At 37.5% G+C, this 14,036-nt stretch overlaps 1 protein-coding gene across 2 annotated transcripts; it reads right to left on the minus strand.

Moving 5' to 3' along the window:
- Positions 1-4,434: 4,434 nt before the first annotated feature.
- Positions 4,435-13,602, minus strand: LOC137720070 (bifunctional 3-dehydroquinate dehydratase/shikimate dehydrogenase, chloroplastic). Of its 2 annotated transcripts, none has more exons than XM_068459079.2 (11): positions 13,434-13,602; positions 12,789-13,024; positions 12,288-12,393; positions 11,529-11,747; positions 9,976-10,322; positions 9,794-9,857; positions 9,572-9,680; positions 9,325-9,468; positions 6,738-6,886; positions 4,762-4,924; positions 4,435-4,661 (listed from the first exon to the last, which is right to left on the minus strand). In XM_068459079.2, the coding sequence occupies exons 1-11, from the start codon at positions 13,455-13,457 to the stop codon at positions 4,618-4,620; spliced, it is 1,605 nt and encodes a 534-aa protein (XP_068315180.1). In that variant the 5' UTR covers positions 13,458-13,602; the 3' UTR covers positions 4,435-4,617. The 2 variants fall into 2 exon arrangements, with proteins under 2 accessions (XP_068315180.1, XP_068315179.1); XM_068459078.2 differs by having other exon boundaries at positions 11,520-11,747.
- Positions 13,603-14,036: the final 434 nt, after the last annotated feature.

The raw sequence follows: 14,036 nt of genomic DNA on the forward strand, positions 1-14,036 counted from the left end.
TTTCAAAGTCTCATATCTTCTTCATTTCTCAACCATTTTTAACAGACTTTATATGGATTTGAAGCTCTTGAGGAGTAGAACAATTCTAAACCTTTTGGAAGTCCAAAAATGGATGGGAAATGGCTTGAAAATGCTACGAAAGTCTTGGCCTAAAACTCAAATCCTTGAACTTGCTTGGTTCAACGTCAACTCCACTCCACACCTAGTCTAGAAACCTTAGGGAGTTGTGTAGAAGCTTCCCTACGTCCTAAAACCTTGTAACTCAGCCTGAAACTCATCGGAGGAAAGCTCACCAAGTCGGACCTTCCAAGTTGGCTAGTCAAAACTCGGTCATTTCACCATCGGCTAGTACGGCTGGGTTCGTGGGTTCGAGAGGAGTATAATGGTGGAGTTTGTGAGCTCGATCTATGAAGTTTTGACGTCGTTCTAGAGGGTTGCAGGGAAAGGGAGAGTTTTGATAAGAGAGAATGAGAAAAGAGAGAGAGAGAGAGAGAGAGAGAGAGTGAGGGAGCAGTTTCTGATTGACAGAAAGGTGTGAGGAGTGGTTCTGATTAGGTGAAGGATTTTAGAGGAAAATGAGTGAATGTGAAGGATTTGAGAGAAATAATTTGATTGGTGAGGTGAAAGGAAGACATGGATCCCATTTAAAAAGGGAATAAAATATAGGGTTTGCACAAGTGAAATCCTACGAAATCTAACATACCCTATCAAAAACAGTAGTTCCCTACACTGAAATAATTTGCACACTCGTGTACAATACCCGCTGTTAATGTACTTTACTGTGCGTAACTTTTTCGTTACATCTTCGATTCGGGTCTAACTCACGCTCATGCATTCGTAACGATGAGTACTATTTAATTATGCTACTAGGAAAATAAAATAAACGTTAAATACTACATCCACCTCACTTTGCCAACAAGGGCAGAAATGTCAATTTACACACTAGGGGAGAAATTACATAGAAAATTAGGGACGGGTCATCACATCACGTGCATCAAATCCTTACCACTTAAACACCTTCAATACAATCCCTCTTTTACCCAACAGGTTTTCATCCAAATCAATGCTACATTTGTATAAATAGGTTTTTCACACTTATTTGCCACAACCATTAACTTCATAGGAAAAAAAGGCATTCCACTTCTTAGATAGCCAAAAAATTCACAACACAAACATGTCTAAGTTCAAACATGAAACTAAGGGTTTTAACACCAAGTTCCACGGGTGGTACAACGTGGAACCCCTTCCACTTCGAGGTCACCCATGGCAAATCTTACATCATCGTTTAGCTCTGTCAACGCGGAGATGCTGTTGGAAAATATACATCAGTCCGTAAGAGATGGGCGTCGCCAAGTATTGGAACCAAAAGAACTTGTGGACCTTAACGATAAAGCCAACGAAGCGTTCTATCGTGCAAGCAAGCAGAAAATGAAGGCTGACACATCTCAAGAAGTGGTCCCATTCCTAAATTTGAATTGTCGCAAAAGCGTCGTGGCCATATTGAATAATACAAGCGTTCCTAGGAGGGAAAGATCGAAATGGAGGAGGAACGCAACAAGGGGTTTAAGGATTTTCGTCAGGTAGCGAAGGGAAAGGAATCGCGTCAATCATAATGGGATTCCTTGACAGTGAAGGAGGTCGAATCATTTAATAAAATTTGGTATCGGTGATCATTCGGTGAGGGTTATGCTTAATAGCTATGGTATAATAAATTTGAAGGCATAGCCTAGCTTGTGGTTGACTTGTAATGTTTAATTATATGTTAAGCAATGTAATATAGTTGTCCAATGTATTTGCTAACTATTATATGATAAAAAAAAAAATGAGGACTATGTATCCTTGTTATCTTCAACGCTTACCATGTCCTAAACTACCTTAATACGAAGAGTATCAAATATGTATATATGCAATATATACACTGTAAGTACATGATATGTACACTACATGTACATGTTATGCACAAAACTAGAGGTCGGGCAGCAAGCTGCTCTTCATATTTATAAGACACTTTAACGGCATGCTATTGGTATAGTGGATACAATTAAAACAGAATCCACAACGATTACATATATAAGGTTACATTGACATGTAGTGCATACAATTGGCTTGGAATCCACAACGATCATATATATATATAAGGTTACAGTGATAGTTTGCGAGTCTTGTTCATATATCAACTACCACTTAACTGAGCACGTGGAAAACATAAAATTCATTGTCGCTTATTTTGTGGACATGCATGACCCTTAACGTCTTCTAACCTTTTTCTTAATTTTGTTTTTAACTGAGGCCAGGCCATAACTAAGTTGTGGTGATACTCACTAAATTCCGAGGCACAACATACGTGCATCGTAACTAGTGAACATTTCCGCTTCTCTAAGTTTTATCCTTGCACACCATTTGCACATAACAGAAAAAATTTCTCAGATTTCTACAATTGAACACTTGAAACAAAAATTGGAACATACCCAGTATTCTAGCACGTCAAAAATAAAAAAATTTCCACAACCCATAACCCCTAACATGAAACACAAACCTTAATTGAACTTCTACGTATTAATTCATCTTACAAACAAACCCATATATTCCATAAATCATTGATATAGGAACTTGAAATTAAACACCCTACCTTACTATGCCTATCGAAGCTTCTGTTTCCGGAAAAAATAGAACTTTTCAACCAAAACAGAAAATAAGGTACAAACGTCCTATGTTTAAGGATAGAAGAATTTGTTGTGTTTGGTTATGGAAGAATAACACATATAGCTCACAAATCTGAGCTCAAACCCAAAAACCCCAACCTCACTCTTATCACCTCTCTCTCTTGACATCCCTGTGTTTGAAATCAGAGCTATGAGCTCAACCCAAACCCCAGCTCACTCTTCTCACCTCTCTCTCGACTTCCTTCTCTTCAAAATCAAAGCTCACACATCTGAGCTCAACCCAGTAGTCCACAACTCACAGCTCTCTCTCTTGACATCCCCAACTTCGAAATTAGAAGAAAAAAAATGACACAATGAGTTGTGAGTTTTTACAATTTATATGTGAGTATTTTCTTCATTTCACTTTTGTGCATAGAAGCATGGACTGTGAATGGCCGATTTGTCCTATTTTGATCCCAAGAGCAAAAACATCACCCATTTATGTCAATTTCCCTATTATCTTTATATTCAGTCAGACAACTTTCCAAATTTGAAAGTTTGAACGTCAATCTGTATTTTGATTGAAAATTTAATGCACAAAAAATGTTATATTTTTATCTCCCAGATTGTTAAGGGTGAAAGAAAGGACTTATTTATTATTTAACTTTTGTTGTATTAATGTTTGCCCCCATATTCTGAATCTTGGTTCTGCCCTTAATGATAGTATCGTCATTAAGTTGAAGATTGGGTCAAGTAGCGGTATCATAATTTGGTTAAAGTTTGGTGACACCTGTAACTGTTTCTTTTTAATAAAAAAAATTTATAAAGAAACAGTTGCCCATGCCACCAAGCTTCAACTTAATTACGACATTGCCATCAGATTCAAACTTCAACTTATTTACAATCCTGTCACCACTTCCTTGTTTTTGTCATTATTTTTAGTAAAAGTTCTTGAAGTGTTCATTAAAAATTTGTTTTGTAAAGCACTTTTCTCTTGCAGAAGAAAATGGTCTCTCTCCCCCGTTGCGCCACCTTCCTCCCTATGCTGTCGCCGGCAATCTCCCTGTACATGTAGCCGTCGGGCCACTTCCCGTTTCTCCCTCTTTCTCCCCCTCTATCCCCGGAGAACTTGGTAGAGATGATATGACCTCCGATCTGAGTCCTCCCTCCCCATGGAGAGTAACAGAGGAGAGACCCCACGATTACTGATTACCTTCTAAATAGTTTTACACGACCTCCAATCTGAGGCCTTTCTTTCATAATGTTAAATTAACTGTAGTGTGTGCATGAACGTACCGTAGCCAATTTAACAAGAAATTTATGATATTCCAGAGTCTCATATTCCAAATGTTTTAACTGTTAGATTTTAATTTTTGTATATTTAAACGAAAATTCAATGGTTAAAATACTCGGAGGATCTAATCCTCCGGTGCACTGTAGAAAACACCAACAATTTAGACTGGATCCAAAAACGGGTAATAATTTGTATGTTTCCATGAGAGAAAAAACGCAGTCAGAGCATGGCTTAACTAATTGCAGTAGAATCTCCCTCAACCAGAACCTGGTCTACATTGAATCTACCCCAACCTGAACCTGGTCTACATTCTTTCCTATGCCGCTCGCCATTTGAGAAGGCAGGGCATGCCTTAAAGCCTTAAACTAGGACAAATAACAACACGGTGTTTGGTCCATAAACATCGACCATACGACATATCCATAAACGAGGTGCCTTCCTATCCTTATGCCTGATGGAGATGTAGTGTATAACGTATAAATGCTTCGGCATGAACACTAAAAAGAAACGATGAAGCATATTTGAACAGAAAAGATGTCAACAAAGATGTGCACAAACTTGCTCAACAGCATCTATAATACATTTCTTAAACAACATCAATCGAGGAGTGCAAATTGAAACACACGGGTGAGACAATAACTATATATGTAAATATAAAACTAATAATTAGCCAAACAAACCTCACAAGCTACCGTCCATTACTTTTCGAAAGAGTTCCTTTGGGGCTGCAATTAACAGAAAATTAAATTGATACCATGTTGTTAAGAGAATGTGACTCCTATGCTAATTGATACCGAATTATCAAGTGGTATAAGTTAATCTTACCAGGCAACCCAGTGAACCTCTCAAACTGTTCATATGCCTGTCCAATGAACATCTCCAACCCACTAACAACTGTGGCCCCGGCCTCTTTCGCTTCTTTCAAGAGTCTGGTCATTTTGGGGGTGTAGACGGCATCAAAAACCAACGAGTAAGATCCCAGAGCATGCTGCAAAAACAGAAATCTACTAAATCTCTTTCTATAAATGTGACCTAAATAACATTTGGTGTAACTTTGTCAGTTGTAGAACATCAATAGAATATGGTGCAAGTTAACTTGGATTGGTAGCATGAGGTCCCAGGTTTGATGTTCCAAGACCATCATAGATGTATGGGTTCCCAGGTAAACTGTGCCAAACAAAAAACAAAAAAACTTCAAACTGACGAAACCCAAGGACCTAACTAGTCAATTTCCTTACTTCAAATCTATCGAGTCTGCCTCCTTTTACTTCATCAGATGGTAAACTTGAGATACTGTTTTTCCATAATTAATTTTTCACTCTGGTTGCCTTCAGGTAGATTATCTTGCTTAGCACAAAGACAGTCACTACCCAAAATACAATAGAACAACTATAGCATATACCATATAGACACATAACATAAAACCTATCCAGACAAAAATACAACCAAAACCAGGCGGCTAAAAACAAATAGCATCAACATTAAAGGCAAAACCATGACAAAGCAACCTCAGTTGAAATAGAGTTAAGATAGTCAAGAGCGACATTTTTGTCAACCAGCGGTATTTTGGTCAACAGGGCCATTGGCTGGTTAACTGGTCCAACTAAGCCAACCCACCGGTCAAAAACAGCTCTCCAATAAATAAAATACAAAAAACACAGAAGCTCAGTCCTAGAGGTTTTTCCATGTGCCAACCAATTTTTGTGGTTGAAACAGTAATTTACCCGAGTTGATCAAACCTTGGGTTTGACCCCCAGCAACTTACCCCAGCAAACCCATCCTTTTAGAAAACTCACATCTGAAACACTGACAAAAAAGCCTAACAAACGCTCTGGATGTGTGAAGGGTGGTTCCCCTCCTCTACAAATGTGGCAATAAAGAGCTCCTTTATTAGCACTGATGCAGTGAACGTTTGTGGGTCTGCTCACCTCTCATTGGTAAAGTGGATCACAGATAAGCTCCAAATCTCTACTCGGACTGCTTCTACTGCTTGTGATTGACTTACAATTTTTCTGTGCAAGGATAGTAGGCACAGACTGCTACTGTACTCACATAGCTTAACAGAGTTCACACACTATAGATTTCATCCTTGTCACGTCAGATATACAATTTTAGGTATGAGTGAATATGTTGAATGAGGATTTATTTGGATGAATTTAAAAGCATGGGTTTCCTAAACTTCAGGTTTGTTATTAAATTGATAAAGAAGGAGATGGTACTTTCAGATTGGCAAATTTGGTTACACTTAGCAATGTTGAACTGTGATACTCCATATTGTGCTAGCATGATGAGTATGTACTAGTGTGTGTTTCCCAGATTCTGCTAGCGTGTGTTGAGTCCCACAACAGTTACTAGGTTGACGCGGGCTAAATAAGCAACGTCATTAGTGACTAGTCATTTTGTGATTTAATGCTAAGATGGTGTGAGCTTTCTTAGGTCAAGACATAAAAATTGACATCCAAATGGAGGGTAAAGTGTTATAAAGAAAATGAGGAGCGAATCAAAGAACACCAAGACTAAAGACAAAAGATAACGCTGTTGAGTTACACAGTTTTGTGTAAGAACACACTATTCTTGGCGCGCACAGCCTAGAATTGGAGTTTGGTTTAGAGGAACCAATAGATCTCTGTCATAACTTGCCTTGTACTGATGGTTATTAAAGAATTTAACACTTTCAAGTGCTGCCCATAATTTCTCAACATAATGATCATATCCCTTGTACACATGTTAAATAGGATCAAGTATTTTAATACAAGGACAACCCATAATCTACAATTCAGCAAAATGGGAGGGCGGCAAACCTTAGAAATGGGTGTCTCATCAACTTTTGGTTGCATGCCAATAGATGTTGTATTTGCAAGAATCATCCCATCCTCTGGGTGGAAATTATCTAAATCAGCAAGAGACAAAGCATCTCCTCCAATTGTGTCTGCAAGTTCTCTGGCTCGATCTTTAACAAAATAAAATATCAGTCTTAAGAACAAAAAATCACAGTGATGTTGCTTATATCAGGTTAAGGAAAAATGAAAATGGAGAACAGAGGATAAGAAACAAAGCAACAAATGCTGTAGTTGACATGATATACCAATCCGAAGTACGGAAATGTCAAGCAAAACTTTCTCATGCAGCAGACTTCATGTCTAGAACATCAAAAAGCATGATAGAGCATGAATCTATACAGAAAATTACAATAAAGTACACTTCAACAATTGGGTAAAGCTTCAAATCTCATAATATTCATGTAAAATGGATTGATGTTTTTCTCAGGAGAAGATAGGAAAGGATGCAAGTTTAATCTGCTCAATGGTGTCATGTTAAATATGTGCATTTACCTCTAAGAGATTGGTTACATAAACTATATGATACCATTTACTCAAGATTTATCACTGCATGAAACTATAAAGTGAACGAAAATGTTTCAGATGACACCACCTGCTTAAATAAAGAAATTTCTGAACCAAATGAATCAAATCTTTATACCCAGATGAATGCACTCTAGCATTCCCGCCAAATATGACAAAGATGTACATCCTGGCAACCACCTAATCACCAGGGGTGAATCTCATTAGCAACCAGAGGAGGCACGTTCTGCCCACCCACCGCGCCCCCCCCGCCCCCCTTTTTTCTTTCTCACTTCTCCCCTAAAGTTTTTGACCTGTAAAATGGTGGTCAGGAACCAGGGCCCTGCTTAAATCGCAGCTGCCTTCTGTCGCTCCATACGACGTCGAATCGGACTACAGTGAACAATAATCAACTCACCACCACCAACTGTATCACTCACTCCTCATCCAAAACCACCAGGAGGCAGATATAACAATAATGTCTAGTTGTAGAGTTGATTCTAGCAGCTCGCGAAAAAGAATTCCCTCCTTCCATGTGTTTAAATTTGACCTCCCAGCCCTATGCATATATAATTTATCTATTTGTTCACTTAACAATATTGACCCTAAAGATAAAATTATAAAGGAACAAAGGGTGGAGATGTACACTAAGCACACAATGGGTATAAGTTGGCCAAGTGCTCGACAAAATGCCTCACTTGAAAAAAAAAAAAAAAAAAATTGGCACTGCATGCGCTCTTTTTGGAATTCCATGAGGACTTGCACCCGCTATTGTTTCGTTGTGCCCCCATGAACGTTATTTCTAGCTTCGCCCCTGCTAATCACCAAAGGCGTCAACAATACTACCATTCCAGAATTAAGCATTGAGCTTTTCTATCCTAAATTAAACTCCTAGGCAAACTTACCAAGCACTGAACTAAAATTGCATAGTAAGTTGGGTTTTACGGCTCAAAATTAGGATGATGCAAAGAATTAGGTTTGTGTTACCTATTTGGTTTTGGTGTCCTATTTGGGTTTGGATTTTGACTTCTTAGTTGGTTTCCTTGGTGGAGAGATTTTGTTAATTACGTATTTGATTAGGACTTGTATTTACTTCCTATTAGGATTCTTATTGTAACCTAAGTCCTATGCACTATAAATAGGACCTTAGGGTTAGTGTATTTTGTGTGCCTCACCATGGCTTAGAGAGTTTTCTCTAATTGGGTTTTGGGGTGGAGGTCACCATTTGGAATCATGAGTGCGTGGCAAACGCATGGCTCATTCGTGTGGCAATTTGGTGAGAGTCAATTTGTGGGATTTGGGTTGTGAGAGTTTAAACACTCTTTTGTAATCTCCGTTTGTTTAGTGAAATTCCTTGACATTGATATTGGTACTTTGTTAGAATTCGCTTTCGTTTGCGCATAAAAGTACATCAAAGTCCAGGTAGGCTATGAGAATATGCCACACAGAAAAATAAAAGAACATTGCGTTTTGCGCTAAGGGTTAAAGATTTAACATTGGAGACATATACACAAGAATATCTTAAATAACAAAATCATGTTAGTAAAATTAATCAAACTGATTACTCAAATGTGGGCTGGATACACATAAAATAATCACTTGAGTCAAATAAGAAAATTGAAATGATGGAGAACCATATAATCTTTTAGGCTTAAAAAAGGAAAAAGAAAGAGTGTTTCTTTTAGCTCTCTCAATTAGAAAGGATCTATCTTTGACAGCAAGCTCCTTCAAATCAATTTATCTTCATATTGTTTTTTGTATCCTTGGTTGCTTTTCCAAAGAATAAAATGTCCCTTCAACCAACTTTACTTATAATCTCAATTTTGATTTTCAAGAAAAAGAAAGATCACGGTTGACATGCTGACATGCTGCATAAGTGGAGTTTTTTCTAATCGACCATGGGAAAGAGCAAAAATCAGCATGGATAATATAAATTGACACAAAAAAAAAATGAATAACCGTTAAAGAAATGCCATGACAAAATAGATCAAGAAAGCAGATAACTTATGAGCTTATAAAAGACGGAACAAAAGAAAGTAAAACCAACCATAAGTGCGATTGGCAATTGCAATCCTTGCACCCTTCTGTTTTGCACCATAAGCAAGTGCCTTTCCAGCACCTCCAGCCCCAATAACAACAAACAGCCTACCAGCTAAAGGTGAAACAGTTAAACTGCCACTATTATGTGAACCTGTAAAGTAAAAGTGGGAAGCCAGAACACATTAAAAAACAAAAAGATTCTTGCCAGAATAAAGAAAGAAGAAAAAACTTAGCTATAACAACATAATAGTAACCTTTCAGTCCGTCTTCAATAGCTGAGATAGCCCCTACATAGTCCGTGTTGAACCCAAATAACTTCCCATCAGTTGGTCTCCGTATAATGCAATTAATAGCTCCTATGGCCTGAATATTTTAATAAAGATAAAAATCAATTATATGGATAGCATAAGTCAGAGGTATGCTAACTACTCAAATGGAGAATGGAAGCACCATAATATGAATGCTTTCTTCACTACCTTTGCAACTGGATCAACTTCATCACAACACTTAAGTGCAGCTTCCTTGTGCGGAATTGTAACGCTGTGTTAGAAGTGAAGTGTATAAGATGGGATCCTGATGTATAAGTAGCAAGAAAAAACTCTAAATAGATATGCTACAATTTTTATTTGACACTAGGGAAGAGAAATAGAAGATGAACCTGAAACCAGCAAAATCCACTGAAGAGTAAGAACGGAGAAAATTTGCAATGTCATCTACCAACAAATGTACATAAACTCCATTGAAACCTACTGACTTGAATGCTTTATTGTGCAATATAGGTGATTTGCTGTGGCTGACAGGCTTCCCAATAATGCCAAACACTTTTGTGTCAGTCCCTATCTGCCTGAAATTGTATAGATGTAATATATCCTTCATAGTTGGTTGACCAGGAGCTGAAACTATTCCTGAGTCAAGCGTACCAAAAGTAAGATAACCACCAAATTTTGCGCAAAGGATCCGTGAAATCAACCCCCTCTCACCCATTACAAGTCCTATTGTTGGGACCTGAAATTCCATGAAGGAGTCAATTTTGCTTTTAACATATAGAGAATTAAAAAAAAATCGAATGACTAAGGAGAAGAAATTTGGCGCCAGCCTGTTGTGAGTGCACAGATGAAAAGAGACAGTGATGTAAACCAAATTCCTTCAATTACTGTTGGAAACTAGATTTCTAAATGGAAACCGAGAAAAGCCTTAGGGAGAAACTGATTTTACTGGTAAAATTCATCCAAACTGATCTGCTCCCTCCAAAACTAGGTCAGACCCCTTTATAGTGCATTACTAAATTCCCCCCGACCTTTCTAGATTGACCCTTTAAGTTCTCCATATCAATAACTTCTCCATAACAACTACCCTCTAAAAAATCCCTTAGACTTCCCGCACACTATAATTACTTAATACTTGGTAAGCCCAACAAACAATACGAATCCTTTTCCTCTAGAGAACCCCTTAGACTTCCCACACATCAGAAATGGACAGTGTTCTTCTATGATCTGCAACCATAATAACAATATTTTTAGGGAAATGAAAAATAAACACCCTTTTCCTCTTCCTACACACCCTGTTTAAACCTGTCCATTGTTTCCCTTAGATTTATTCAATCTGATGGCCAGAAATAAAGAGGGGTGTGTGAGAGCCTAAACGGGTGTTTGAAAATCAACTCCGTTTACTGCATCAATAGGGTCAGGCAAGCCTTTTTCATCCTATTTTCCTTCCCTTCATCAGAGTAACACGTCACACTTTCTATCACTAAGCAAGAGACGATCAGTTATTAAACTAGAGCTGTAAACTGCCAACCAAACGAAATGCTACTATGGGTATCACAGAGAAATAAGGCGGGCTCTAAATATTGTAGGATTTAGGGAAGTCTGAAGAAAGTAGCCTTATACTCACTTTCAGAAAGGTTGTCTCCCATTTCAAAACAGAGTAACTTAGCTTTGTGCCAAGGCACATCTCATGCTTCCGATGTAACTACTAGCATAAATCATACAAACTGCACACCTCAGTCAACCATTCATATGTATGTATGTATACACCATGTATAAAGTCGATTAGAAACACATCAAGTTCAACTCCTATATATTAACATTCTAAAATGGTGAAATACAAAAAAAATAAATAAATAAAACTTAAATTCAGCTCACCATGGAAATAAACAATGGGCCAAAATTTAAAGTTGCAATGCAAAAGCATATCACCTACAGTGCTTACTTGAGAATGTACTGTTATGTGAAAAATGCGTGCTACATCAGTGATATCCAAAGCACTGGTTGCAATCTTAACTATGTCAGCTCCAGTGGCTTGTATTCTTGCAACAAGATTTCCAAGAGCCTCAACTGATGGAGTTTCTTGATAGTTGTGAGAAGAGACAATAACTTTAAACTTTTCAGGCTTCTTCCCATATATGGAATCAATGAATGCATGAGCAACCTTCAAAGAAAGTTAATAACATAAGAATAAGGGAATCATGATTAACCCTTGGGGTTAGTCCAAGTGGTGTGAGGGAGGATTCGGAAAGGGTTAGGATTAGAATAGGTCAAACGTTCAATATCTTTCAATAACCATAAAAAGAGGAAAAAAAAAAACATAATTCAGGTTTTACATTCTAGTGTGACAAATTTAACATAGAAAAGGAAAGATAAATGATTTGTCCAATATGTTTGCGACGGTGGCAGTAGTAAGGATACATTGATTAGATTTGCAGCACAAAAGAATGTATTCACATGATTCTTGATTGATACTTCATTGCATTGCACAAGTTTAGAGTTGTTATACACATCTGGCAACCATAAGCAGCTCTTGAACAATTATTCGGCAGTTTGGACTAGGGAGGAATTAAAAAGAAAAAGGGAATAGAAAGGCCATAATAAGTTTCCTTACTATCTAGCATCTATGAAGGACGAAATGGATGAGATCATGTTACCCATCTTATGATTCCATAATGCCAAACAGAAAACACAGGAGAGAAACCTGAAGCTCAACATCAATGTAATCAGCTCCAAGCTCCATTGCTAATCGAAGTGCATCCAGTCGATATTTTTCATCACCATCATACTGACCACCTTCCCACTTTGGTCTACAAAAGTACATAATATCAGTCTTATCAGATATTATCGCACTGGGAGATTCTTAGGGTCATAACAGTCCAAAAACTGTAAATAACGAGCAAAGCCACACTTAGATAAACCGAAAGATAATGCAGTGAAATTTAATGAGAATAATTTCTGTATCCATCTGAGTGATAAATCGTCATATGCAACCTTTGACTTAAACTCGTGTCTTCAGCGTTATGAAAAGAGGAGGGGAAAATAAGCTTCGTTTATTATAGGTATCATTTCTTCTGTTTAATAAAATAATGTAAAATTCATCCCTATATCTTTACCAATATAACCAATTCAAATAAATCAAACCCTTAAAATAAGAGTATACCACAAACAAGCTGAATCATATAAGAAATTCATGGTAAAATACCTGTATGTGATAAGCGTCGGCAAAGGGGATTCTTTAATAAGGATCTTGAGATGTTCACTGCAATTGAAGCATTTTAAATGATCCAATCTAATCTCCACAAGGTCAGCACCAAGGGCTTTGGCATTGCCCATATCAACCACCATCTTATCAACGGACTCCGCCATTATCGGAGCACAAATTAGGGTCGAACTCCTCCTCACATCATCAACTCCCACGCGCAGGCCCTCAGAAGCAAGCTGAATCCCAAAAACAAAAAAAATACAGAAATTAGACAAAATTCACACTATTGCAGGTAAAATTGCTCTGAATCTAATCTAAACAAGTTCAAGAATGTGCTTAGTTTAAAGACAAGAATGCTGAAAAATGCGAAAAAAGTTTGACAATCTGTAACCTTGTACGTTTTCCTATGTATTTTCTTGGCAGCCAATCAGACTAACAGAATAAGTTACGGCAGAAACCAGATCATCCCAATTATTTCAAGTTTCCCATCTTTTAGTTGCTGATAGAAATTACAGAAAATAAGAAAAATATACACCAATTTTTTGGGTTTTATATCTTCATTTGGCTAGTGCCGGCAGCCAAATGGAAGAGAAAATCAGAGGCGCAGTGCAGAGATAGTAGTAATTGCTGAGAGAATTTACTTACCAAAATGTTTTGGGGAGAATCCATCGGAGAGTTTGACGGCCGTCGGAGAGAGGCTGCTTCGGGTGTTCGATGCGTTGCACCTCACAGTGGTTTGGTAGGAGTCTAAATAGGGATGAGTTTGGTGGGAATTTTTTAGTCTGGTAGGCGCGCTTCGTGCTTTCGTATATTCTTTTTTTTTTTTTCTTTTTTTTTTTCTTTTTAAAATATAATTTTTTTTGTTTTTTAGAGAAAATTGTGACAATCGTCGCTTAACTAAAAATTTATGATTAATGGTCCTTTATCTCATCAAAACGTGCAACTTTGGTCCTTTTTGTGAACTCCTTCAAAATTTTGTGAAAATGAGTCATGTTGGAATAACCATTACTACAATTGGGTTAAAGTTGAAGGATCATTGCTCCAATTGGGTTAAAGTTGAAGGATCATTGCTCCAGTTGGGTTAAAGTTGAATGATCATTTCTCCAATTAAGTTAGAGTTGAGGGACAATTTCTCCAATTGGGTTAAAGTTGAGGGATTATTGCTACAATTTTTCTCATATTAACCCCTTGATTCAGCCTCATGTGCATAACATGTGACTCATTTTGACAGAAATTCTAACAAAATTG

The sequence above is a fragment of the Pyrus communis genome, chromosome 1, assembly GCF_041283825.1.
Source record: "Pyrus communis isolate YQ-2024b chromosome 1, ASM4128382v1, whole genome shotgun sequence".
NCBI lineage: Eukaryota > Viridiplantae > Streptophyta > Magnoliopsida > Rosales > Rosaceae > Pyrus > Pyrus communis.